The sequence below is a fragment of the Coregonus clupeaformis genome, chromosome 34, assembly GCF_020615455.1.
Source record: "Coregonus clupeaformis isolate EN_2021a chromosome 34, ASM2061545v1, whole genome shotgun sequence".
Lineage (NCBI taxonomy): Eukaryota > Metazoa > Chordata > Actinopteri > Salmoniformes > Salmonidae > Coregonus > Coregonus clupeaformis.
Window position 1 is genome coordinate 35,457,610 of NC_059225.1, and position 26,119 is coordinate 35,483,728.

Sequence of the window (26,119 nt, forward strand, 5' to 3'; positions counted from 1 at the left end):
AGTTAGAAAGATATGGTATGGCATATACAGTGGGGGAATAAAGTATTTAGTCAGCAACCAATTGTGCAAGTTCTCCCACTTAAAAAGATGAGAGAGGCCTGTAATTTTCATCATAGGTACACGTCAACTATGACAGACAAAATGAGAAAAAAAAATCCAGAAAATCACATTGTAGGATTTTCAATGATTTTATTTGCAAATTATGGTGGAAAATAAGTATTTGGTCAATAACAAAAGTTTCTCAATACTTTGTTATATACCCTTTGTTGGCAATGACACAGGTCAAACGTTTTCTGTAAGTCTTCACAAGGTTTTCACACACTGTTGCTGGTATTTTGGCCCATTCCTCCATGCAGATCTCCTCTAGAGCAGTGATGTTTTGGGGCTGTCGCTGGGCAACACGGACTTTCAACTCCCTCCAAAGATTTTCTATGGGGTTGAGATCTGGAGACTGGCTAGGCCACTCCAGGACCCTGAAATGCTTCTTACGAAGCCACTCCTTTGTTGCCCGGGCGGTGTGTTTGGGATCATTGTCATGCTGAAAGACCCAGCCACGTTTCATCTTCAATGCCCTTGCTGATGGAAGGAGGTTTTCACTCAAAATCTCACGATACGTGGCCCCATTCATTCTTTCCTTTACACAGATCAGTCGTCCTGGTCCCTTTGCAGAAAAACAGCCCCAAAGCATGATGTTTCCACCCCCATGCTTCACAGTAGGTATGGTGTTCTTTGGATGCAACTCAGCATTCTTTGTCCTCCAAACACGACGAGTTGAGTTTTTACCAAAAAGTTCTATTTTGGTTTCATCTGACCATATGAAATTCTCCCAATCCTCTTCTGGATCATCCAAATGCACTCTAGCAAACTTCAGACGGGCCTGGACATGTACTGGCTTAAGCAGGGGGGACACGTCTGGCACTGCAGGATTTGAGTCCCTGGCGGCGTAGTGTGTTACTGATGGTAGGCTTTGTTACTTTGGTCCCAGCTCTCTGCAGGTCATTCACTAGGTCCCCCCGTGTGGTTCTGGGATTTTTGCTCACCGTTCTTGTGATCATTTTGACCCCACCGGGTGAGAACTTGCGTGGAGCCCCAGATCGAGGGAGATTATCAGTGGTCTTGTATGTCTTCCATTTCCTGATAATTGCTCCCACAGTTGATTTCTTCAAACCAAGCTGCTTACCTATTGCAGATTCAGTCTTCCCAGCCTGGTGCAGGTCTACAATTTTGTTTCTGGTGTCCTTTGACAGCTCTTTGGTCTTGGCCATAGTGGAGTTTGGAGTGTGACTGTTTGAGGTTGTGGACAGGTGTCTTTTATACTGATAACAAGTTCAAACAGGTGCCATTAATACAGGTAACGAGTGGAGGACAGAGGAGCCTCTTAAAGAAGAAGTTACAGGTCTGTGAGAGCCAGAAATCTTGCTTGTTTGTAGGTGACCAAATACTTATTTTCCACCATAATTTGCAAATAAATTCATTAAAATTCCTACAATGTGATTTTCTGGATTTCTTTCCCTCAATTTGTCTGTCATAGTTGACATGTACCTATGATGAACATTACAGGCCTCTCTCATCTTTTTAAGTGGGAGAACTTGCACAATTGGTGGTTGACTAAATACTTTTTTTCCCCACTGTAGAAGCAAACCGGATGGACATCATGAAAATTATCAGAGAGGTTGAGGGAGTTCAGGAGTAAAAAAAACCAAAATAGAATTATTTTTGTAATTATTATTGTGTCCATAAAATGTATATAGTATGCATAAGCTGGAAGTAGAGGCCTAAGCGTTGTTGTTCACTAGTTTACTCCAATTAGGGAAGGGGTGGTGGGGTTGGAAGATAATAAAGGGAAATATATTTTTTTAAAGGATGTGTATGTGTATGTATGTGTGTATGTATGTATGTATGTATGTGTATGTGTGTATGAAATAAATAAAACATTTAAAAATAATTTTTAAAAAAGTACTGAGTAAAGGGTCTAAATACTTATTTGAATGTGATATTTCCAGTTCTTATTTATTTATAAATTTTTTGCAAAAATGTCTACAGACCTGTTTTTGCTTTGTCATTAAGGAGTATTGTGTGTAGATTGATGAGTGGGAAAAACAATTTAATCAATTTTAGAATAAGGCTGTAACGTAACAAAATGTTGAAAAAGTCAAGGGGTCTGAATACTTTTCCGAATGCACTGTACAATCACATTAGTAAGTTCTCTAAAAACGGTGAAAACGGACATTCAAGAACATGGAGACAACATGAGAATACTACCCATAGATGACATCATGGTTGATCTTACCCAGCAGTGTAATGATGCATCCCAGAATGGCGACCAGGGCCCCTGTACTGAGGCCGGCAGGAAGTGTGTATGCCACGGCTGCACACGATTGGGCCACACCGTCCGAGTCACAGTCACACACGTTCACTGATAGGGTGTTGGTGCTACTGAGGGCAGGGCTTCCACTATCGACAATCAACACGGGCAGTCGGTACAGCATCTGCTCCCGTCTACGAAACCCTCCACGTTTCGTTACGATAGACGCCGTGTTGTCTGGAAGGGAGGGTCATGAACATGATCAGTCAGGAGGAAGTGGAAGAGTATTTAGAGATCAAATCCTGCATAGTCTGTGATGACCCTACAGACTGTGGATCAACCCTTAAATGATTGATATCATCTACAATTTAAAGCAACTGTTAATATAGGAGATTTCTGTATCTCACAAATCACATATGCTATAGCTGCAGCGACTACTTTATACTGTGTTTTGTTTTTATGCTTTGTTTTTGCTTTGTTTTTGATGCTTTGTACTACAGTCCGCAAAAACACTACAGTAAATACTACAGTCAGCAAAAACACCACAGTAAATACTACAGTATACAACAGTCCGCAAAAACACTACAGTAAATACTACAGTGTACTACAGTCTGCGAAAACACTACAGTAAATACTATAGTATATACACTACTCTTTCTTTTACACCAGTATTTATACTATAGTAAACTGTAAATACTACAGTATATTATAGTATTCCTACCATAGGATATATACACAATAGTATTTTTTCAATTATGAATCGTAACAACTGAGTAATAGAAGAGAAAGCTCAGAGGCATAATGTCAGGGTAGTCCAGACCAGAAATGTTTTACAGAAGGGGAAAATAAACTTAGCAAAAAAAGAAACGTCCTCTCACTGTCAACTGCGTTTATTTTCAGCAAACTTAACATGTGTAAATATTTGTATGAACATAACAAGATTCAACAACTGAGACATAAACTGAACAAGTTCCACAGACATGTGACTAACCGAAATTGAATAATGTGTCCCTGAACAAAGGGGGGGTTTGGTCAAAATCAAAAGTAACAGCCACCAGCTGCATTACGTACTGCAGTGCATCTTCTCCAAATGGACTGCACCAGATTTGCCAGTTCTTGCTGTGAGATGTGACCCCACTCTTCCACCAAGGCACCTGCAAGTTCCCTGACATTTCTGGGGGGAATGGCCTTAGCCCTTAGATCCAACAGGTCCCAGACGTGCTCAATGAGATTGAGATCCGGGCTCTTTGCTGGCCATGGCAGAACACTGACATTCCTGTCTTGCAGGAAGTCCCGCACAGAACGAGCAGTATGGCTGGTGGCATTGTCATTCTGGAGGGTCATGTCAGGATGAGCCTGCAGGAAGGGTACCACATGAGGGAGGAGGATGTCTTCCCTGTAACGCACTGCGTTGAGATTGCCTGCAATGACAACAAGCTCAGTCCGATGATGCTGTGACACACCGCCCCAGACCATGACGGACCCTCCACCTCCAAATCGATCCCGCTCCAGAGTACAGGTCTCGGTGTAACGCTCATTCCTTTGACGATGAACGCGAATCCGACCATCACCCCTGGTGAGACAAAACCGCGACTCGTCAGTGAAGAGCACTTTTTGCCAGTCCTGTCTGGTCCAGCGAAGGTGGGTTTGTGCCCATAGGCGATGTTGTTGCCGGTGATGTCTGGTGAGGACCTGCCTACAAGCCCTCAGCCCAGCCTCTCTCAGCCTATTGCGGACAGTCTAAGCACTGATGGGGGGATTGTGCGTTCCTGGTGTAACTCGGGCAGTTGTTGTTGCTCCCTGTACCTGTCCCGCAGGTGTGATGTTCGGATGTACCGATCCTGTGCAGGTATTGTTACACGTGGTCTGCCACTGCGAGGATGATCAGCTGTCCGTCCTGTCACCCTGTAGCGCTGTCTTAGACGTCTCACAGTGCGGACATTGCAATTTATTGCCCTGGCCACATCTGCAGTCCTCATGCCTCCTTGCAGCATGCCTAAGGCACATTCACGCAGATGAGCAGGGACCCTGGGCATCTTTCTTTTGGTGTTTTTCAGAGTCAGTAGAAAGGCCTCTTTAGTGTCCTAAGTTTTCATAACTGTGACCTTAATTGCCTACCGTCTGAAAGCCGTTAGTGTCTTAACGACCGTTCCACAGGTGCATGTTCATTAATTGTTTATGGTTCATTGAACAAGCATGGGAAACAATGAAGATCTGTGAAGTTATTTGGAATTTTACGAATTATCTTTGAAAGACAGGGTCCTGAAAAAGGGACGTGTCTTTTTTTGCTGAGTTTATTTTGTGCAAATGGCCATGATACCGTTCGTTAGAAATTAAATGATACTTTCAAACTGGGTCATTACATTTTTGCCTCCACACTTCTAAACCTGCAATTAACATTCATAGATATTCTTATCCATGAAATGAATTTAAAGGAAAAAGAAACATGAATAAGCCATTGGAATCATCCTCAACAACGTTGTTTCAGCAACTACTTTCAATCAAAAATGTCTTAATTTTTAATGTTTGAAAATCCAACATTTATGAAGAACACTTCTCAATCCATAAATACAGTACTGTTATGGCCATCGTTGACCCTGATCTTACATACCTTACAAACCCTGATCCCTTACATAAGGGGCGGCAGGTAGCTTAGTGGTTAAGAGCGTTGTGCTAGTAACCAAAAGGTTGCTGGTTCTAATCCCCAAGCTGACTAATTGAAAAATCTGTCGGTGTGCCCTTGAGCAAGGCACTTAACCCTAATTGCTCTGGATAAGAACCTCTGCTAAATGACTAAAATGTAATAAAAAATGTTCCTCGCCTTCTTCTCTGTTTTCAGTAATGGACTGTTGTGAGATAATTGGTGCAATTTGACGAGGAGGAGACACCTACCTTTGTTGTCTCGGAGAGTGAAGTTGGTGTTGCCGGCCACAGACGCAGGTAGGGCAAAGTAGAAGCGATGACCACTGGCAGGCTCATCCTTGTCCACGGCGCTGATAGTCTGGATGACCTGTGGAACACATAACCACTCTGATTGGCTGGACCTTAAAACACACAACCACTATGATTGGCTGGACCTCTAATGACACAACCAAATTGTGAAGCTGATTGATTGATACAATTGCCTAATTTGTTGGGGCTAAGAGTTCATGAATCCATATCCGTAGTTTCTTTGTTTTAGTCCGGCATCTCCATAAGAATTAAATGTGCTGGTTGAACATGGAAAATTACATTGCCTTCACAGGTTTGAATTAATTTACAAAGTAGTATAAATCTCGCTTAACACAACGCCAATGCAATAGTGTAACTAAAATGGTGCAAATAAACCAGATTTAGATTTATAAGAAACATTTATTTTATAACATTGGCTATGATTTTACATCACTTATCACTTGCAGTAAGTGCTTATTTGGCAAGAGGAGCCTACTGCAGCCTTTTAGGGATGAGATTTTCTTTGAAACATAATATATAGTCGGGTTTCTTCTCAATTTACAATGACAACTTAGAAATGCCCTACACTATGACATAAATATTAGCATGAAACCAACATAAATACTGTAAATCCACATATACATCCATAGAACCAATTCATAACACCTAACAAATCAATGTGGATCCAGATCTTGCCCTGAGGATGTAGGCTTACTTTAAAATCCAAACCAATCCAAGTCCAACAGAGTCGGGCATTAATAATATTCAATTTTATTCACAACGTATCGGATGGACATTTCACATACAAAGGGCGTATACTTTCCAAGTTACAGTATTTCCTTTATAACATTTTTAATGACATCACAAAATAACAACCCAATTGACATTAGTGTTCTATAGACGCCTCTGACCATTCCCCATGTTCTATGTTAGAAATGTTGTTACAGTATTCGCTTTAGAACGTGTTAGATTTTCGGCTGGAAAAGTCTGTGGAGACAAAGAACATTCCTTTGTGAATTTGGAGAGGGAGAGAGAGTCTTCTGCTTTAATTTTCGACAGGGCGTGAGGTGTCAAAACCCCACAGTTCCCTCCTCCCCCCTCTGCGGGTGGGAGGGGGTCTGGTTGAAGCTCCCCCTGCAAACCTGATCTGACCATTTGGATCCTCCCAGGACAGTAATTTCGCATGTTAGAGGCAAAACAAAACAACTGTTTAGTTGGATCTTACTTTTAGGAGCTTTTAAAGGAACATCTTTGTATGTTTAATCCTCTCTCTCTTTTGCTTTACCTTAATAGGGAAATGGTGTTATTATCTGCTGTACACTGAATGTTATAAATAAAGCAAAACCTATTGTTCATATCCCCTATACAGTGCATTTGGAAGGTATTCAGACCCCTTGACTTTTTTCTCATTTTGTTACGTTACAGCCTTATTCTGAAATTGATTGAATAGTTTTTTTCCCTCATCAATCTACACACAATAACCCATAACGACAAAGCAAAAACAGGTTTTTAGAAATGTTTGCAAATGGATTAATAATATATAACTGAAATACGACATTTACATAATTTTCAGACCCTTTACTCAGTACTTTGCAATCCCAGGGCCATCATAGTGAATGATATACACAGCCATTCATACATCTACAGTCTAGCATAGTGTTCTGTCACCACTGCTTCAAATCAAGTCGTCCAAATTTGGAGCCAGCTAGAATAATTAAAACCTCAACCTGAAGACATCCCCCAAAAACCATGGACCACATCCAAAATAGCTGTTTTCACATGTTGACCTTAAATTGAACTGTTTAGTTTACATGTTAACATCAAATTTTCACTTGTGAGGAGAATTAGATGTTTTCACCTCATGTGAACTGCAGTTTACAGTTTCACATGTTAAAAACTTTCACATGTGAAAACTGGATATACAGTTTCACGTGAAAAACATTCAAATGTGAAAATCTCACTTTTACATGTGGAATTGCAAGATCACGTGAAAAAAAATCACGTGAAAATCTAATTTGCAGTTTCATATGTGAAAAACTTCCATGTGATTGTTGAACTTGCAATTCCACATGTGAAAGTGAGATATTCACGTGAAAGTTTTCACATATGAAACTGCAAATAAGATTTGTACATTTCATTGTTTTTCACATTTGTAATTGTAGATTCACATGTGGGGTTGAAATAATGTTATTCTCCTCAAATGTGAAAAGATTGTCTTACCATTAGGGATGTGACAAATTGAAAATTGTTCTTAACGTTTAAACGGCAATTTTTTATCCGTTTTCTGTTAAAGAGTAACTTTCATGAAAGAAATCGTTAACAAAATGTTTTAGGTTTAGTTATATTGAAACACGTCAATTATGGTCTTCATTTTGACAGCTTGTAACAAAAGTGATATATTTTGATATTTAGGGAGTGACATCTGACCTCTCTGAACTGAAAATGGTGGCCCCTCCCTTCAGCAAAATATATTTTACCTAAACCCTCCCTGAACGCTTAAAAAAAACAAGTGACCCTCCCCTATACCCAAAATAATAATTTAAACAAAGTGGATAGCAGAGAACATGTCTACCATTTACCCTCACTTGGACAGACTAGAGCCTTAGATATGCAGTTTTAGAAACAGTTTTTCGTCCTGTAAGCATTACATGGCAACGCACACATTTTAATAGTGCACAGGGCTGCAGGCCAGAAGGTTGTGGGTTCGCAGACCACCATGGACAAGAGTAGGGGTGGAAAGATCTCCTTTATAGTAAAAACATTACAGGAATCTATCATCATATTTGCAGGACCGAGAAAAAAATCCCTTTTATAAACATTTCATGCAATTCTACATAATTTTACATATTAGCAGAATATTTTTTTTACACCACAAATATTACTGAAATGACAGGCTAGGAATAGACAGAAAGAAATGCTTATGTGTTCATCGTATCATATTTCTCCAATGCCAAATCAGTGTCTTGTTTGCAACGAAACTGTCCATGTTTGCAATTAATTAAATCTGAGACATAATTAGGAATCTGAGCATGGTACTTTTAAAAGATAGGCCTACCTTTCCACCCCAGACAGAGTAGGCCTACCGATGCAGAAAAATGAAAGCTTTAACTTCTGGCTACTCTTCTTCCATAGCTTAAACCAACCAGAGAAGGTCACAAGTGTTTCCCTAAAAGCTCTCTGGGTTTAAACATATTCTATTGTACAGAAAGTGAATAGCTTAACCAATTGATAGCGACATAAATAGAATACTTCCCAAGCAAAGTCTATTTTTTTGTCTCCTCAGCTATCGAAGGTTGTGGCTCAGTCTCAATGTCAAAGAAATGAAACAATGATATCCCATCGAAGTCACGTCTTTCCCGGGTATTTTACACCTTGTTTCTAGCAAAAACCATTTCGGACCTAAGTTCTATTATAGATCACTTTATATAATCGGATCAGTTTTATTGTCTTCAAAATCTTACGCTAACAATATGTATTCACCCCCTTTGCTATGAAGCCCCTAAATAAGATCTGGTGCAACCAATTACCTTCAGAAGTCACATAATTACTTAAATAAAGTCCACCCGTGTGCAATCTAAGTGTCACATGATCTGTCACATGATCTCAGTATATATATTTACTGTTCTGAAAGGCCCCAGCGTCTGCAACACCACTAAGCAAGAGGCACCACCAAGCAAGCGGCACCATGAAGACCAAGGAGCTCTCCAAACAGGTCAGGGACAAAGTCGTGGAGAAGTACAGATCAGGGTTGGGTTATAAAAAAATATCAGAAACTTTGAACATCCCACGGAGCACCATTAAATCCATTATTTAAAAAAATGGAAAGAATATGGCACCACAACAAACCTACCAAGAGAGGGCCGCCCACCAAAACTCACGGACCAGGCAAGGAGGGCATTAATCAGAAAGGCAACAAAGAGACCAAAGATAACCCTGAAGGAGTTGCAAAGCTCCACAGCGGAGATTGGAGTATCTGTCCATAGGACCACTTTAAGCCGTACACTCCACAAAGCTGGGCTTTACGGAAGAGTGGCCAGAAAAAAGCCATTGTTTAAAGAAAAAAATAAGCAAACACGTTTGGGAGACCCCCCAAACATGTGGAAGAAGGTACTCTGGTGAGATGAAACCAAAATTGAGCTTTTTGGCCATCAAGGAAAATGCTATGTCTGGTGCAAACCCAACACCTCTCATCACCCCGAGAACACCGTCACCACAGTGAAGCATGATGGTGGCAGCCATGCTGTGGGGAAGTTTTTCATCAGCAGGGACTGGGAAACTGGTCAGAATTGAAAGAATGATGGATCGCACCAAATACCGGGATATTCTTGAGGGAAACCTGTTTCAGTCTCCCAGAGATTTGAGACTGGGACTGAGGTTCACCTTCCAGCAGGACAATGAACCCAAAGCATACTGCTAAAGCAACACTCGAGTGGTTTAAGGGGAAACATTTAAATGTCTTGGAGTGGCCTAGTCAAAGCCCAGACCTCAATCCAATTGAGAATCTGTGGTATGACTTAAAGATTGCTGTACACCAGCAGAACCCATCCAACTTGAAGGAGCTGGAGCAGTTTTGCCTTGATGAATGGGCAAATATCCCAGTGGCTAGATATGCCAAGCTTATAGAGACATACCCCAAGAGACTTGCAGCTGTAATTGCTGCAAAAGGTGGCTCTACAAAGTATTGACTTTGGGGGGGTGAATAGTTATGCACGCTCAAGTTCTGTTTTTTTGTCTTGTTTCTTGTTTGTTTCACAATAAAAAATATTTTGTATCTTCAAAGCATGTTGTGTAAATCAAATGATACAATTTTAATTCCAGGTTGTAAGGCAACAAAATAGGAAAAATGCAAAGGGGGGTGAATACTTTCGGCAAGCCACTGTAAATACATCACGGGCAAGAAAAATATTGTTTTTAATAAAATAAATTATAGTAGCTATCAAAGTTGACATCCGGACCTCCTCATCTTTGCGTTCTCCTTCTCCAACTGAACAGAACATTGGCGGCTAGTACGTGTGCAAGATAGTCAGCATATATTGACTAGGCCTAACCCCCCCAAAAAACGGAAGAAGCCTTTGACTCTCTTCCTGAACTGCCACCATAGGCCTACACAGCACAGCCATTGGTTAGGCAGCACACAAAACATTTTTTGATGAGCAAAATCTAAAACTTTCAGGGTTGGCATATCCATTGCAGTGTGTAATGCAGCCTAGTTTTATTTACACCATCCCAGCAGCTATCTTAGCAATATAACTTTGCTCTGTGCTTCTCCGAGCATGCACTTCGTAGTTTATAGCCTATAGGCTATGGATCATTTGATTGAGACCACACTAAATAGCCTATAGGAGCACTTGATATTGTGGAGAAGCAGAGAATCAGAGATGAGGGGCGACATTGGGCACATATCGATATGTAGCCTAATTAGCAACAAATTCTAAAACATTGAGAAATGTTGAAATTTCATAATAGTGAAGATATAAAAACTATGAAATAACACATATGGAATTTAGTAGTAACCAAAAAAGTGTTAAACAAATCAAAACATATTTTATATTTGAGATTCTTCAACGTAGCCACCCTTTGCCTTGATGACAGCTTTGCACACTCTTGACATTCTCTCAACCAGCTTAAGATGGAATGCTTTTCCAACAGTCTGGAAGGAGTTCCCACATATGCTGAGCACTTGTTGGCTGCTTTTCCTTCACTCTGCGGTCCAACTCATCCCAAACCATCTCAATTGGGTTGAGGTCAGGGGATTGTGGAGGCCAGGTCATCTGATGTAGCACTCCATCACTCCACTTTGAAGAATCAAAAATCTAAAATATTTTTTCATTTGTTTAACACCTTTTTGGTTACTACATTATTCCATATGTGTTATTTCATAGTTTTGATGACTTCACTATTATTTTACAATGTAAAAAATAGTAAAAATAAAGAAAAACCCTTGAATGAGTAGGTTTGTCCAAACTTTTGACTGGTACTATATAACTAGGATTGCCATTACAAAAATTACATTTTTGGCAAGCAATTATATTATTTCAGCAAACAATTATTGTGATTCATCCTATATTGTCCCTAACATCATTACCCCATTGCAACAGATGTGGGATACATACACACACACACACACACTCATACACACTCGACCCCTTTCCCCCACAAATAACCACAAGCTCAGATGTTCAACAGTTGTTTCATCCACGAGCCCAACTCAAGAAAGGACTTGATGTGCGAATGCATATGCAGTTGCAGCTGTTTGAGAAGGCATGCAAAATGTAGCAAAAAATTGGGAGATTTTATTAACCAATGTCAATTCCTAGCTGATGGAGATCAGATACACCCCCTTCCCCTGAAACAAACACATGCTGGTTCCCCTTTGTGACCATTTTCCCAAGCATCTCTGTGCATCCTTTTTTTTTTTTTTTTGTGCCACCAGGGCTACAATAATTTGCCCCATCTCTGATTGTCTGAGTGTGACCCCCTCCCCATGGGTTACTGCAGCTAGTGTTGCCAGCATTGCCACTACCTGGGTGGGGGCACCCCACCGGAATCCCCACCGGCTAGGTACAAGGTCGTCAAGGTTTTCATTAGCAGCTTTGAGAAAAATATTGTATATTATGCTCCCCCATCAGGGGGCTTCGGCTTTGTAGGACCAACCCTGCCAGGCAGGCTCAGAATCTTGAGGGGGCGGTGCTGCTTTAGTGGGTCTCTGACCGCATTTATCTTTCTGTTTTGGCTGTGTATAGGCTACTTACAGTAGGCCCATAAAACAGACAAGGACTTCTCCTTAGTGTATGGGTCGCTCAGGTAGGTGTCTAGGGTAAAGGGTTTGGGACCGTTCCATCATGATAGGGCAATAAATAAATAAATAAATTGGTTCTCCATGTTTACTCTCCGTCATGTTTGGGTGTTGATTGTTTTGGTAATATTGGTCGATACATTTCTCTAGCCTTATAATTTGTTTTGTGTTGTTATCAAGATTGAAGGTTATTACCCACGAGTATGTGGAGTGAAGTGCTAATATTTAGTCAAACTTACAGAAATGGAACATTACGTTTTTATCTTGAGGCACCTTAAGCACTAAACCCTCCCCTCGACTGAAATTGAAAAAGCATGACCCTTCCCCATTTTCCTCCAGGTAACCATTCTGTAAATTTCGAACCATCCCTTAGTAACACATCTAGCTCTTTTTGCCACTAACGGTGCAACTCTACCATTGAAATCGTAATGTAGAGAAGGTGCCTCTAAGTCATCTCAAGGGAGGGGTTTGGTATGAAATACACTCCCTTCTAGATGTGCTGGGTGGTACCACTTCAAAGCTTACCATAAAAGCAGGTGACAGCACACCTTATTTGGCAATGGTCTTGGTAAGTGGAGTGTGCCAATACATTTTGTTTCCTTGACTAGACTACTGACGCTAAAACAATTCTAAAGGCAGTAAGGCACCTTTCCGCATTTGACCAAATTCAAAGTTTTTGTTTTCCGTTTCATACATATCTATGTGCTTTTCCGAAGAAAAAAAAACATGTAGGCTATAAGGAATATACGTTTATATTCGTAGCTACATCCATCGTAACACGAAATAGATGACAATGGTTGTCATGTCAACTTGTTCTATTTTTTCCCAACCATTACAACTGATGGGTGGTGCAGTCCACTAAAACAGTTGGCTTATAGTTCAATGGTTGTGAGCTGTAATGCCACATGGCGTAGACAACATTTTTTCCTTCCTTTATTTACAATATTCATCCCGTGCCAACACTTCTAATTCTGAAAAGTGAAAGTATGCCTGTGAGATGGGTCGCCCAGGTAGTAGTTGTAGGTTTTTAATACAGTTCCCAAGACCAATCTGTGAGTTAATTTGACAATTGGAAAGGTGATGATTGCACTTTTCATCCCAGCACAATAGCACTGGACGTTTAAAAGATTTTTCGAAATTACACCATAAGAGGCAATAGATATCAGGAACTCAGCACCTTACCACTGAACTAACTGTCCAAAGCCGTATTTGCTCGTGATGCACATAATTTTATTATCAGAGCGTGCCAGTGGACTTCTGGTAAGTATGCTTTAGTGAGAAAGTGTTGGGATCAGGTACAACTATACTGAACAAAAATATAATCACAACATACAACAATTTCAAAGATTTTACTGAGTTACAGTTCATATGAGGAAATCTGTCAATTGAAATAAATTCATTAGGCCCTTATCTATAGATTTCACATGACTGGGAATACAGATATGCATATGTTAGTCAAAGATACCGTACAAAGAATGGGCCTCACAATGGGCCTCAGGATCTCGTCACGGAATTTCTGTGCATTCAAATTGCCATCGATAAAATGCAACTGTGTTTGTTGTCCGTAGCTTTTGCCTGCCCATACCATAACCCCACCGCCACCATGGGGCACTCTGTTCACAACGTTGACGTCAGCAAACCGCTCGCCCACACGATGCCATACACGTGGTCTGCAGTTGTGAGGCCAGTTGGACATACTGCCAAATTCTCTAAAACGACGGAGGCGGCTTATGGTAGAGAAATTAACATTCAATTCTCTGGCAATAGCTCTGGTGGCATTCCTGCAGTCAGCATGCCAATTGCACGCTCCCTCAAAACTTGAGACATCTGTGGCATTGTGTTGTGTGACAAAACCGCACATTTTAGTTGCCTTTTATTGTCCCCAGCACAATGTGCACCTGTGTAATGATCATGCTTTTTAATCAGCTTCTTGATATGCCACACCTGTCAGGTCGATGGATTATCTGGCAAAGGAGAAATGCTCACTAACAGGGATGTAAAGAAATTTGTGCACAAAATTTGAGAGAAATAAGCTTTTTGTGCATATGGAACATTTCTGGGCTCTTTTATTTCAGCTCATGAAACATGGGACCAACACTTTACATGTTGCGTTTTATTTGAAGGGGTTGGGCAAAGGCTGAAATTGGGGTTGAGAGTTACCCTTTAAACCGATAAGAATATTTTATAGAATTCCACATGAAATCCTATTGCGTGGTATGACGTTATATACTTTCCAAGTACTAGCTGCAGTTTTGGAATAATGGATGTGTCTCATCTATTTAGGCTTTTTTTCTAGGCAAATAGCATTTATTAGTCTAGGGGCCTACTTTGTTTCATGTTTAACAAAAGCCTGCCCACCGAGTCTAAGCTCACAAATCAAATACAGGGCAAAAGAAAACAAATGCCAAATGCAGGTATCTACTGGTTAAAAAGGGAAGACATTTTGCTTTTTAATGCTGTTAAATGTATGTCTCAACTCTCATTTGGGAATAACACCCTGTTGAAACAGTGATATGAGACAAACACACCTGTTTTCTGTAGCGCGAGTCGAGGCTCAAACGGAGCTTGCAGCCCTTCATTTAGCAAATTACCTCGCAACTCAAGTAGACCATAGATACACATGGCGAGGCGTGGCTTAATGTGACCATGCCCCCGAGTAGAGTACAGCAGTAGGGTACTCCCATTACTCCCATGTAATTAGCCAATCTTTGGCGGCATCCTCACTTTTTTGTCGTTTCAATAAACATTTTTAGCAGCCTCACGTATCGTTAACATACTTGGCTGTCACAACAACAAATGATTTGCATGATACTTATTCCACCACTAATTTGCTACCCGAACCTGCTAACACTGACAGTAAAGCTAGCAAAGCTGTCACATTATTCTTACGTCACTGTTTGTTTACCCCTAGCTTTTTTGCAGGTTAACTGACATTATCTGGCTGGCTAGTGAGAAGTTAATCTCAATCAAATTCGCTAGTCTTAGATATGTCGCGTAACTACTTCCAGTCTTTGCCTGCCTTTGAAAGGTCTAGGTATTTAGAACAGTTTATTCTGCTTTGCTTACCTATATGTCCTTTCAACTTGCCGGTGACCAGCTGAGGAGACAACCCTACCAAATGGCCCAAGTAACCTACCTATGGCGATATCTACACCAACTTGATGGAGTCTCCAGCTTTGCATAAATATCCAATAGACGAATACAGCTCACTAGTCCTTACTACAAGCTAACTAGCAAGCTTTGTGCAATACACATAGCTAGTGAGAAACAAACGAGTATTAGCGACTTACCGGTGATTAAGTGCTTCGAACACACATACATTTATAGAGTAAGCGGAGCCCACAGCTTTCCATCATCATCGCGGCATAATAGCCTAAAATCATGAGGTTCTTCTAACCTGGTCCATACAAAATGGTACGCAGTTTATCGGCATCTTAAAAGCAGGGTTAGCTAGCTAGTTAAGGTTGGAATCGTCTCCTTGGCTGATAATCGTGACGTACATTCCATGCGACAGTCTATCTGTTCATGCTAACATTTTTATATTTAGAATGAAAGTGTTTTTAGGTATGATGTACTTTGTTGATTAAGGCGGCAGGGAAGTATGTTAAAAATGACCAACCAAGCATATCCAAAATGTTTATAAAATTAGAATACAGCTGTTGATGGGATATCAGTTGTCATCTGTGATTACGTGCTTGTGGTTAAAAGCTGTCAGGTTGAAGGAACTAGAGGAGGTGGAGAAATACACCCTGCCAGTTAGGACTGGCAGACCCAGGGAGATTTCATAATTAAATGTGATTTCATGAATATTACATTTATACTACTCCCTGGTGCTCAGATTAAAACTACACAAGAAAATAAAAAGCACAGCATGTCTCTTCTGTCTGGTTTCATACCCAGAAGTTGTGAGTTTCATTTCAAAAATTGTTTTTACAGTGGAAACTGGAATCATGCTGATCAAGGTGATCTATTGGCAGAATGTTCACAATCTCAAATTCACTGATTGGTTTTGGATTTGTGTGGTTACAGTAAGTAATAGCTACAATAAAGCACTTCATAGCCTGAACATGGATGCACTGTATATGCACAGCTGTGCAACATGAGACACAAATTCTTCACAGGGTACAATATACAGTGGAGAGAACAAGTATTTGATGCACTCCCGATTTTGCAGGTTTTCCTACTTACAAAGCATGTAGAGGTCTGTAATCTTTATCATAGATACACTTCAACTGTGAGAGACGGAATCTAAAACAAAAATCCAGAAAATCACATTGTATGATTTTTAAGTAATTAATGTGCATTTTATTGCATGACATAAGTATTTGATCACCTACCAACCAGTAAGAATTCCGGCTCTCACAGACCTGTTAGTTTTTCTTTAAGAAGCCCTCCTGTTCTCCACTCATTACCTCTATTAACTGCACCTGTTTGAACTCGTTACCTGTATAAAAGACACCTGTCCACACACTCAATCAAACAGACTCCAACCTCTCCACAATGGCCAAGACCAGAGAGCTGTGTAAGGACATCAGGGATAAAATTGTAGACCTGCACAAGGCTGGGATGGGCTACAGGAAAATAGGCAAGCAGCTTGGTGAGAAGGCAACAATTGTTCGCGCAATAATTAGAAGATCTCACCTCGTGGGGCATCAATGATCATGAGGAAGGTGAGGGATCAGCCCAGAACTAGATGGCAGGACCTGGTCAATGACCTGAAGAGAGCTGGGACCACAGTCTCAAAGAAAACCATTAGTAACACACTACGCCGTCATGGATTAAAATCCTGCAGCGCACGCAAGGTCCCCCTGCTCAAGCCAGCGCATGTCCAGGCCCGTCTGAAGTTTGCTAATGACCATCTGGATGATTCAGAGGAGGAATGGGAGAAGGTCATGTGGTCTGATGAGACAAAAAATAGAGCTTTTTGGTCTAAACTCCACTCGCCGTGTTTGGAGGAAGAAGAAGGATGAGTACAACCCCAAGAACACCATCCCAACCGTGAAGCATGGAGGTGGAAACATCATTCTTTGGGGATGCTTTTCTGCAAAGGGGACAGGACGACTGCACCGTATTGAGGGGAGGATGGATGGGGCCATGTATCACGAGATCTTGGCCAACAACCTCCTTCCCTCAGTAAGAGCATTGAAGATGGGTCGTGGCTGGGTCTTCCAGCATGACAACGACCCGAAACACACAGCCAGAGCAACTAAGGAGTGGCTCCGTAAGAAGCATCTCAAGGTCCTGGAGTGGCCTAGCCAGTCTCCAGACCTGAACCCAATAGAAAATCTTTGGAGGGAGCTGAAAGTCCGTATTGCCCAGCGACAGCCCCGAAACCTGAAGGATCTGGAGAAGGTCTGTATGGAGGAGTGTGCCAAAATCCCTACTGCAGTGTGTGCAAACCTGGTCAAGACCTACAGGAAACTTATGATCTCTGTAATTGCAAACAAAGGTTTCTGTACCAAATATTATGTTCTGCTTTTCTGATGTATCAAATACTTATGGCATGCAATAAAATGCAAATTAATTACTTAAAAATCATACAATGTGATTTTCTTGATTTTTGTTTTAGATTCCGTCTCTCACAGTTGAAGTGTACCTATGATAAAAATTACAGACCTCTACATGCTTTATAAGTAGGAAAACCTGCAAAATCGGCAGTGTATCAAATACTTGTTCTCCCCACTGTATATATATTCTTTCATATAACATGCCTGTGTAGTGAAATATACATTTCAATACAAATACAGACATCTCTCTATGGTACTTGCCTTATTCCCCAACGATTAAACAGATGGGAACTCTTTGATGTTCTTTGAATATTGCAATGAGCTTATCTCGAGAAAGGTATGAATTCCACTCCTTGCCCGCCGGGAGAGTGACGGTAAATCAACGTTATATCAACCCATTTTGTAATAAATAATGACTTTCATTAGCGGGCCTCTGATGCAAACCATTTTGGAGGCTCTTCAGCGACGAATCCTCTAATGTTTCAAGTAGGAGACCGAAGGGGAAAGACATGGATGTAGACATAAATTCCCACAGAGAGACTTTATCAGCCTCAGTCAAACGGTGCCTGTCAGAGGCAAGACTGAGGAGTCAGATTTTTAGTTTACACGCGGCTGGGTGTCAGATCCATTTGTGCCTTTACAGCACGCCGGATAAACACAGAGGCAGGCAGGGAATGTTTGCTCATTCAGAGTAACGTGCATGCACTCACACACATGCTTGCGCTCGCACACACACACATATACCCCCCTTGCAGGTCCTATTGTTACACAAGCTAATTAGAGATAAATGAAAGATATATTGTCCCTGTATAAAGTTAGAAGGGCTCCTAACTTGTCTGAGCCAACACAAGATAAGGCAAAAGAAAGACTAACAAATGTGTCTGGGATTAGGCAGAGCTACATTATATATCTCACCATTTGTTCTTTTAACTGAGACAACGTGATTACTGCCTATTTTTTAAAGGCCATACAGCAACTATACACATAGCTCTAGTCAGGGTTTCATTATCATCACATCTCTAGAGCATAAAGGACCCTTTCAAAAGTTTTATTATACGTGAATGAAGTTACACATTTGCAGCACGTCAGCACGGACAGACAATCAGGCTCATTAATTTGATTGGCCCACATTTACATCACTCAGGCTCTCCATTTACAGATGATGAGGATGTTTTCACACGACAAGATAACGGGTGGTAATTGAAAGTTGAATCCAGAGTATAAATAATCGGCCTTCAAATGGGCGACGACACGGACTGTTACCATGGCGATGGGAGACGGGGGTAGATGGCTGGTTGTCACCATGGGGTGGTGATGACACCGGGAGGGGGCAGGGCCCGTCGATTTCACACCCCTCTCTTATTGTGGTTTATCTTCTGCCCCCTCCACTGAATCAACACCCAAAACAACACCCATATCAGTGACACGTGGCACACACAGCTCACCCCAAAATTAACAAGACCTCCAGCACCCCACGCCGCCTCACCATCCACCTACCCACCGCTGGTGCTAACACCCCAACTGAGGCACTACTTCTGACTGCTAGGGTTTGATTGATACTCACAATGCTCAACAAATGCCATCTTTCAATCTCCGTTAATCTCTATAAATCAGCCAGCTCAACTCTGGACTGTTGTGTATTAAAACTGGTGTCGTCCAGCCAAAAAACATGGAATGAGCACATATGGAATGAAGGCTTAAGTTGGAAAATGTAGTCCCCTACGGTCATTTTAAGACTGATAAATTACTTTATTTGACTGATTTGATTATTTGATTGTGTGTATTTTGCATTTAATATGTGTATTTTTGTATATTACACGCCTCATTTGAAAAAGACACCTGGGTCTAAGTGATTCAATGAAAGTATAGAATAAAAAAAAATTGGGATTCGACTGAACTCAGTCCCTGTTTCTCTCTCTACCGACACGTGTGCCATGACATTGTTGTTTCCGACTCCCACCTTCAATTACATTTGTTGTTCCTGACTCTCACCTGAAAGAAACACCTATAATGAACTGCTAATTGGAACAGGAACAATATGTGATACACAGTTAATATATTAATAGCAGAGATCCTTAGAAAATAATAATACATATTTACACTTATGAACAACAGATTTCAATAATCATAAAAAAATTTGCCACCTCACTATGGTAGCTATGAGTAACTTCTGTTAGTTTTCCTTCTTTAATCAACAGAGGAACCCAACAAAAAACGAAAATGAACACACTGTCAAGTAAGGGGATGCTTGATGGGACTAGTTCTATTGGGGGCAGGGTGGAAGATTGGGGGCAGCGGAATGCCAAGAAAGTCCACTCATGTATGTAATGGCTACACTGATGGAGATGATTGTAAGCGTGTGACCTCCCCGCTTTCCCCCTCCGCTCCATCATAATATCAATAAATTTTATGGCAGAAGACAGACGCACCGATGATCCGTAACAAGTGGCGTCTCTGGAGAGAGCTAGTGCCATGAGACTTTCCCTAATTAAGCCTGAACAATGGCAGGTTATTGCAACCACCACGCTTCCGGCTAATCTGCGCTAAAGAGCCACGGTGCTTGAACTACTGCCAAACGTTATTATTCTGTCTTTCAGGCCAATGGGGGAGACGTCTTCCAGTGGGCGGCTGTGGGTTTTTAACTAAACACTAAGCTTGTTGGGAAGGAGGCGGCCGCTCATGTGCAGATAGAGTCTATAGGAGTTTTTTTGTGTGCTCTCTGCTGTTCCATCTCCAAGGGTGGACGTATAGAGAGAAACATGTTAATTAAAATGTAGGAAGGCTCTGCCTTGCCTTGTACAGCTGAGATGTCCACCCATCCTGATAGCAAACAGACAGCTTGACTGCTCCTTGTTATTCAAATAGTGTTCAAATGTCAACCTTTTCCCGTTCTTTTCTTTTCTTTTTTTTAGGTGTACATTTGCATAATACCACAGGCAGTAACCACTCAAAAACAAGATGGAGCTTCTGAACTTCAAGTTCTATCTGGAAAACACGTGTGGTACATGTGTTTCAACAGGTCAACCATGAAACATTGGGCTGGCCATTCTACAGGAGTTAGGGAGGGCATATAAGGCAGGCCATTCCTTTGACCAAACCTGGGTTCAAATAGAATTGGTTTTATTTTAAATGTCTTCTGCCATAATGTTTACATACTGTTTTACCCACTTCATATGTACAGCATACTGTATACTGTATTCGAGTCAAGGCTGATCCTATATAACTACAGCTTTACACACCTTTTCTATTCATATACTGTCCATAATGTCTATACACACCATCGTATACAGTACATTTATTTATATTTTTTATTTTACCTTTATTTAACTAGGCAAGTCAGTTAAGAACAAATTCTTATTTACAATGACGGCCTACACCGGCCAAACCCATACATACGATTAGCTGGCGAGTTGCTATTAGCAACGGTTGCAACTAAAAACAATATCCTTTTAGCCAGCTACATTCGTTCGCAGCGACGCCGTTTTTCAAACAAAGTCAACACAGTAGCCATTGCTAGCCAGCCAACACTACCAGCAGGCTGTGGTAGCTAAATACAATATCTTTGTGCTAGCTACCCAACGTTTAATCGTTGCTGCGTTATGAAAGGTAAGCTTGGCTTCTTATATGGTGTTGAGTTAAGCTTAAACCATGTATTTAGATTGTAGGTAGGTATTGTAGTTTGGTATTATAGGTAGCTTACTCAGGTAGTTATTGAAGGTTATTGTAGGTAATTATTGTAGGTAAGGACTGTATTCGGCGGACTCCGGCGAAGCACGAGGCTAGCCTACCCCACTACGTGGACCAACAAAGCTAGCTAGCTAGCGGGTAGCTACTGGTAACTTTTTGCAACTATGGTTAATTGTTTCCAATGTTATTTCATGCTTAAGAGTACCTGTGATTGAGCCAGCTAGCTGCTACCATTCAGCTGTTTTTCTAACCTCATCCGAGGCATTAACGTTAGGTGGTTGGTAGCTGCTGTACTTAATTACAGCTACTGATAACAGTCTGCTGTAGTTTACAACAATTCTAATTTCTAAAGTGGAAGTTGGGAGAGTTTTACTCGGGTGGTTCAGTGAAACAATTATAGTTTCTGAGGTGGAAGTTGGGAGAGTTATATATATATATTTTTTTTGGTGAGGGAGGCCTGCTCTCTCCTTTCCCTGATGTTTAGTTCATTTCATCCCGATCTCCTCTGCATTATTCTAGCCATCTGCTGCAGCCTGTCAACTATGCCTCTGCCTATCCCTGTTCTCTCCTCTCCGCACAGGCTACACAAACGCCTCACACCGCGTGGCTGCTGCCTCTCTAACCTGGTGGTCCCTGCACGCACCACACACCTGGAGTTCCAGGTCTCAGGCAGCCTCTGGAACTGCCGTTATGCCGCCAACAAGGCTGACTTCATCCCAGCCTATGCCACCCTCCAGTCCCTCGACTTCCTGGCACTGACGGAAACATGGATTACCACTGAAAACACTGCTACTCCTACTGCTCTCTCCTCGTCTGACCATGTGTTCTCGCATACCCCGAGAGCATCTGGTCAGAGGGGTGGTGGCACAGGAATCCTCATCTCTCCCAAGTGGTCATTCTCAATTTTTCCCCTAACCCATCTGTCTATCTCCTCATTTGAATTCCACGCTGTCACAGTCACTAGCCCATTTAAGCTTAATATCCTTGTCATCTATCGCCCTCCAGGTTCCCTTGGAGAGTTCATCAATGAGCTTGACGCCTTGATAAGTTCCTTTCCTGAGGATGGCTCACCCTTCACAGTCTTGGGGGATTTCAACCTCCCCACGTCTACATTTGACTCATTTCTCTCTGCCTCCTTCTTTCCACTCCTCTCCTCTTTTGACCTCACCCTCTCACCATCCCCCCACTCACAAGGCAGGCAATACGCTTGACTTCATCTTTACTAGATGTTGCTCTTCTACTAATCTCACTGCAACTCCCCTCCATGTCTCCGACCACTACTTTGTATCCTTTTCTCTCTCGCTCTCCTCCAACACTACTCACTCTGCCCCTACACAGATGGTAACGCGACGCCGCAACCTTCGCTCTCTCTCTCCCACTACTCTCTCCTCTTCCATCCTATCATCTCTTCCCTCTGCTCAATCCTTCTCCCTCCAATCTCCTGATTCTGCCTCCTCAACCCTCCTCTCCTCCCTTTCTGCATCCTTTGACTCCCTGTGTCCCCTATCCTCCCGGCCGGCTCGGTCCTCCCCTCCAGCTCTGTGGCTTGATGACTCATTGCGAGCTCACAGAACAGAGCTCCGGGCAGCTGAGCGGAAATGGAAGAAAACTAAACTCCCTGCCGACCTGGCATCTTTTCACTCCCTCCTCTCTACATTTTCTTCATCTGTCTCTGCTGCTAAGGGCACTTTCTACCACTCTAAATTCCAAGCATCTGCCTCTAACCCTAGGAAGCTCTTTGCCACATTCTCCTCACTGCTGAATCCTCCCCCCCTCCTCCCTCTCTGTGGATGACTTTGTCAACCACTTTGAAAAGAAGGTTGACGACATCCGATCCTCGTTTGTTAAGTCTAATGACACTGCTGGTCCTGCTCACACTGCCCTACCCTATGCTTTGACTTCTTTCTCCCCTCTCTCTCCAGATAAAATCTTGCGACTAGTGACTGCAGGCCGCCCAACAACCTGCCCGCTTGACCCCATCCCCTCCTCTCTTCTCCAGACCATCTCCGGTGACCTTCTCCCCTACCTCACCTCGCTGATCAACTCATCCTTGACCGCTGGCCATGTCCCTTCCGTCTTCAAGAGAGCGAGAGTTGCACCCCTTCTCAAAAAAACCAACACTCGATCCCACTGATGTCAACAACTACAGACCAGTATCCCTTCTTTCTTTTTCTTTCCAAAACTATTGAGCGTGCCGTCTTTAGCCAACTCTCTTGCTATCTCTCTCAGAATGACCTTCTTGATCCAAACCAGTCAGGTTTCAGGACTGGTCATTCAACTGAGACTGCTCTTCTCTGTGTCACGGAGGCTCTCCGCACTGCTAAAGCTAACTCTCTCTCCTCTGCTCTTGTCCTTCTAGACCTGTCTGCTGCCTTTGATACAGTGAACCATCAGATCCTCCTCTCCACCCTCTCCGAGCTGGGCATCTCCGGCGCGGCTCACTCTTGGATTGCGTCCTACCTGACCGGTCGCTCCTACCAAGTGGCGTGGCGAGAAGCTGTCTCCGCACCACGTGCTCTCACCACTGGTGTCCCCCAGGGCTCAGTTCTAGGCCCTCTCCTTTTCTCCCTATACACCAAGTCACTTGGCTCTGTTATATCCTCACATGGCCTCTCCTATCATTGCTACGCTGACGATACACAACTAATCTTCTCCTTTCCCCCTTCTGATAACCAGGTGGCGAATCGCATCTCTGCATGTCTGGCAGACATATCAGTATGGATGACGGATCACCACCTCAAGCTGAACCCCTGGCAAGACGGAGCTGCTCTTCCTCCCGGGGAAGGACTGCCCGTTCCATGATCTCGCCATCACGGTTGACAACTCCGTTGTGTCCTCCTCCCAGAGTGCGAAGAGCCTTGGCGTGACCCTGGACAACACCCTGTCGTTCTCCGCTAACATCAAGGCGGTGACCCGATCTTGCAGGTTCATGCTCTACAACATTCGGAGAGTACGACCCTGCCTTACACAGGAAGCGGCACAGGTCCTAATCCAGGCACTTGTCATCTCCCGTCTGGATTACTGCAACTCGCTGTTGGCTGGGCTCCCTGCCTGTGCCATTAAACCCCTACAACTCATCCAGAATGCCGCAGCCCGTCTGGTGTTCAACCTTCCCAAGTTCTCTCACGTCACCCCCCTCCTCCGCACACTCCACTGGCTTCCAGTTGAAGCTCGCATCCGTTACAAGACCATGGTGCTTGCCTATGGAGCAGTGAGGGGAACGGCACCTCCGTACCTTCAGGCTCTGATCAGTCCCTACACCCAGGCGAGGGCATTGCGTTCATCCACCTCTGGCCTGCTGGCTCCCCTTCCTCTGCGGAAGCATAGTTCCCGCTCAGCCCAGTCAAAGCTGTTCGCTGCTCTGGCACCCCAATGGTGGAACAAGCTCCCTCACGACGCCAGGACAGCGGAGTCACTCACCACCTTCCGGAGACATTTGAAACCCCACCTCTTTAAGGAACACCTGGGATAGGATAAAGTAATCCTTCTACCCCCAAACAAAAAAAGTATAATTGTAAAGTGGTTATCCCACTGGCTATAGGGTGAATGCACCAATTTGTAGTCGCTCTGGATAAGAGCGTCTGCTAAATGACGTAAATGTGCCCTTGAGCAAGGCACTTAACCCTAATTGCTCCTGTAAGTCGCTCTGGATAAGAGCGTCTGCTAAATGACTAAAATGTAAAATGTAAAAATATACAGTGCCTTGCAAAATTATTAATTCCCCTTGCATTACAACGTCTAATTTAAATTGATTTTTATTCGGATTTCATGTAATGGCCATACACAAAATAGTCCAAATTAGTGAAGTGAAATGAAAAAAATAACTTGTTTCAAATAATTCAAAAAAATATATAACAGAGATGTGGTGCGTGCATATGTATTCACCCCCTTTGCTATGAAGCCCCTAAATAAGATCTGGTGCAACCAATTACCTTCAGAAGTCACATAATTAGTTAAATAAAGTCCACATGTGTGCAATCTAAGTGTCACATGATCTCAGTATATATACACCAGTTCTGAAAGGCCCCAGAGTCTGCAACACCACTAAGCAAGGGGCACCACCAAGCAAGCGGCACCATGAAGACCAAGGAGCTCTCCAAACAGGTCAGGGACAAAGTTGTGGAGAAGTACAGATCAGGGTTGGGTTATCAAAAAAGATCAGAAACTTTGAACATCCCACGGAGCACCATTAAATCCATTATTCAAAAATGGGAAGAATATGGCACCACAACAAACCTGGCAAGAGAGGGCCGCCCACTAAAACTCACGGACCAGGCAAGGAGGGCATTAATCAGAGAGGCAACAAAGAGACCAAAGATAACCCTAAAGGAGCTGCAAAGCTCCACAGCAGAGATTGGAGTATCTGTCCATAGGACCACTTTAAGCCGTACACTCCAAAGAGCTGGGCTTTACGGAGGAGTGGCCAGAAAAAAGCCATTGCTTAAAGAAAAAAATAAGCAAACACGTTTGGTGTTCGCCAAAAGGCATGTGGGAGACTCCCCAAACATATGGAAGAAGGTACTCTGGTCAGATGAGACTAAACTTGAGCTTTTCGGCCATCAAGGAAAACGCTCTGTGTGGCGCAAACCCAACACCTCTCATCACCCCGAGAACACCATCACCACAGTGAAGCATGGTGGTGGCAACATCATGCTGTGGGGATATTTTTCATTCGCAGGGACTGAGAAACTGGTCAGAATTGAAGGAATGATGGATGGCGCTAAATACAGGGAAATTCTTGAGGGAAACCTGTTTCAGTCTTCCAGAGATTTGAGACTGGGACGGAGGTTCACCTTCCAGCAGGACAATGACCCTAAGCATACTACTAAAGCAACACTTGAGTGGTTTAAGGAGAAACATTTAAATGTCTTGGAGTGGCCTAGTCAAAGCCCA

At 42.6% G+C, this 26,119-nt stretch overlaps 1 protein-coding gene across 2 annotated transcripts in view; it reads right to left on the minus strand.

Annotated features, from left to right (window-relative positions):
• LOC121550060 (cadherin-7-like) overlaps positions 1-26,119 on the minus strand; it is a 200,304-nt gene that overhangs the window by 21,092 nt on the left and 153,093 nt on the right. Inside the window, exons 1-3 of one of the 2 annotated variants that reach the window (XM_041862170.1) lie at positions 15,323-15,494; positions 5,198-5,315; positions 2,291-2,542 (exon numbers count right to left, since the gene is read on the minus strand). In XM_041862170.1, the coding sequence (XP_041718104.1) occupies positions 2,291-2,489 (199 nt within the window). In that variant the 5' untranslated portion in view covers positions 2,490-2,542; positions 5,198-5,315; positions 15,323-15,494. Of the gene's footprint in view, positions 1-2,290; positions 2,543-5,197; positions 5,316-15,322; positions 15,495-26,119 lie in introns of those variants that run through there. The other variant, XM_041862168.1, reaches the window with a different exon arrangement.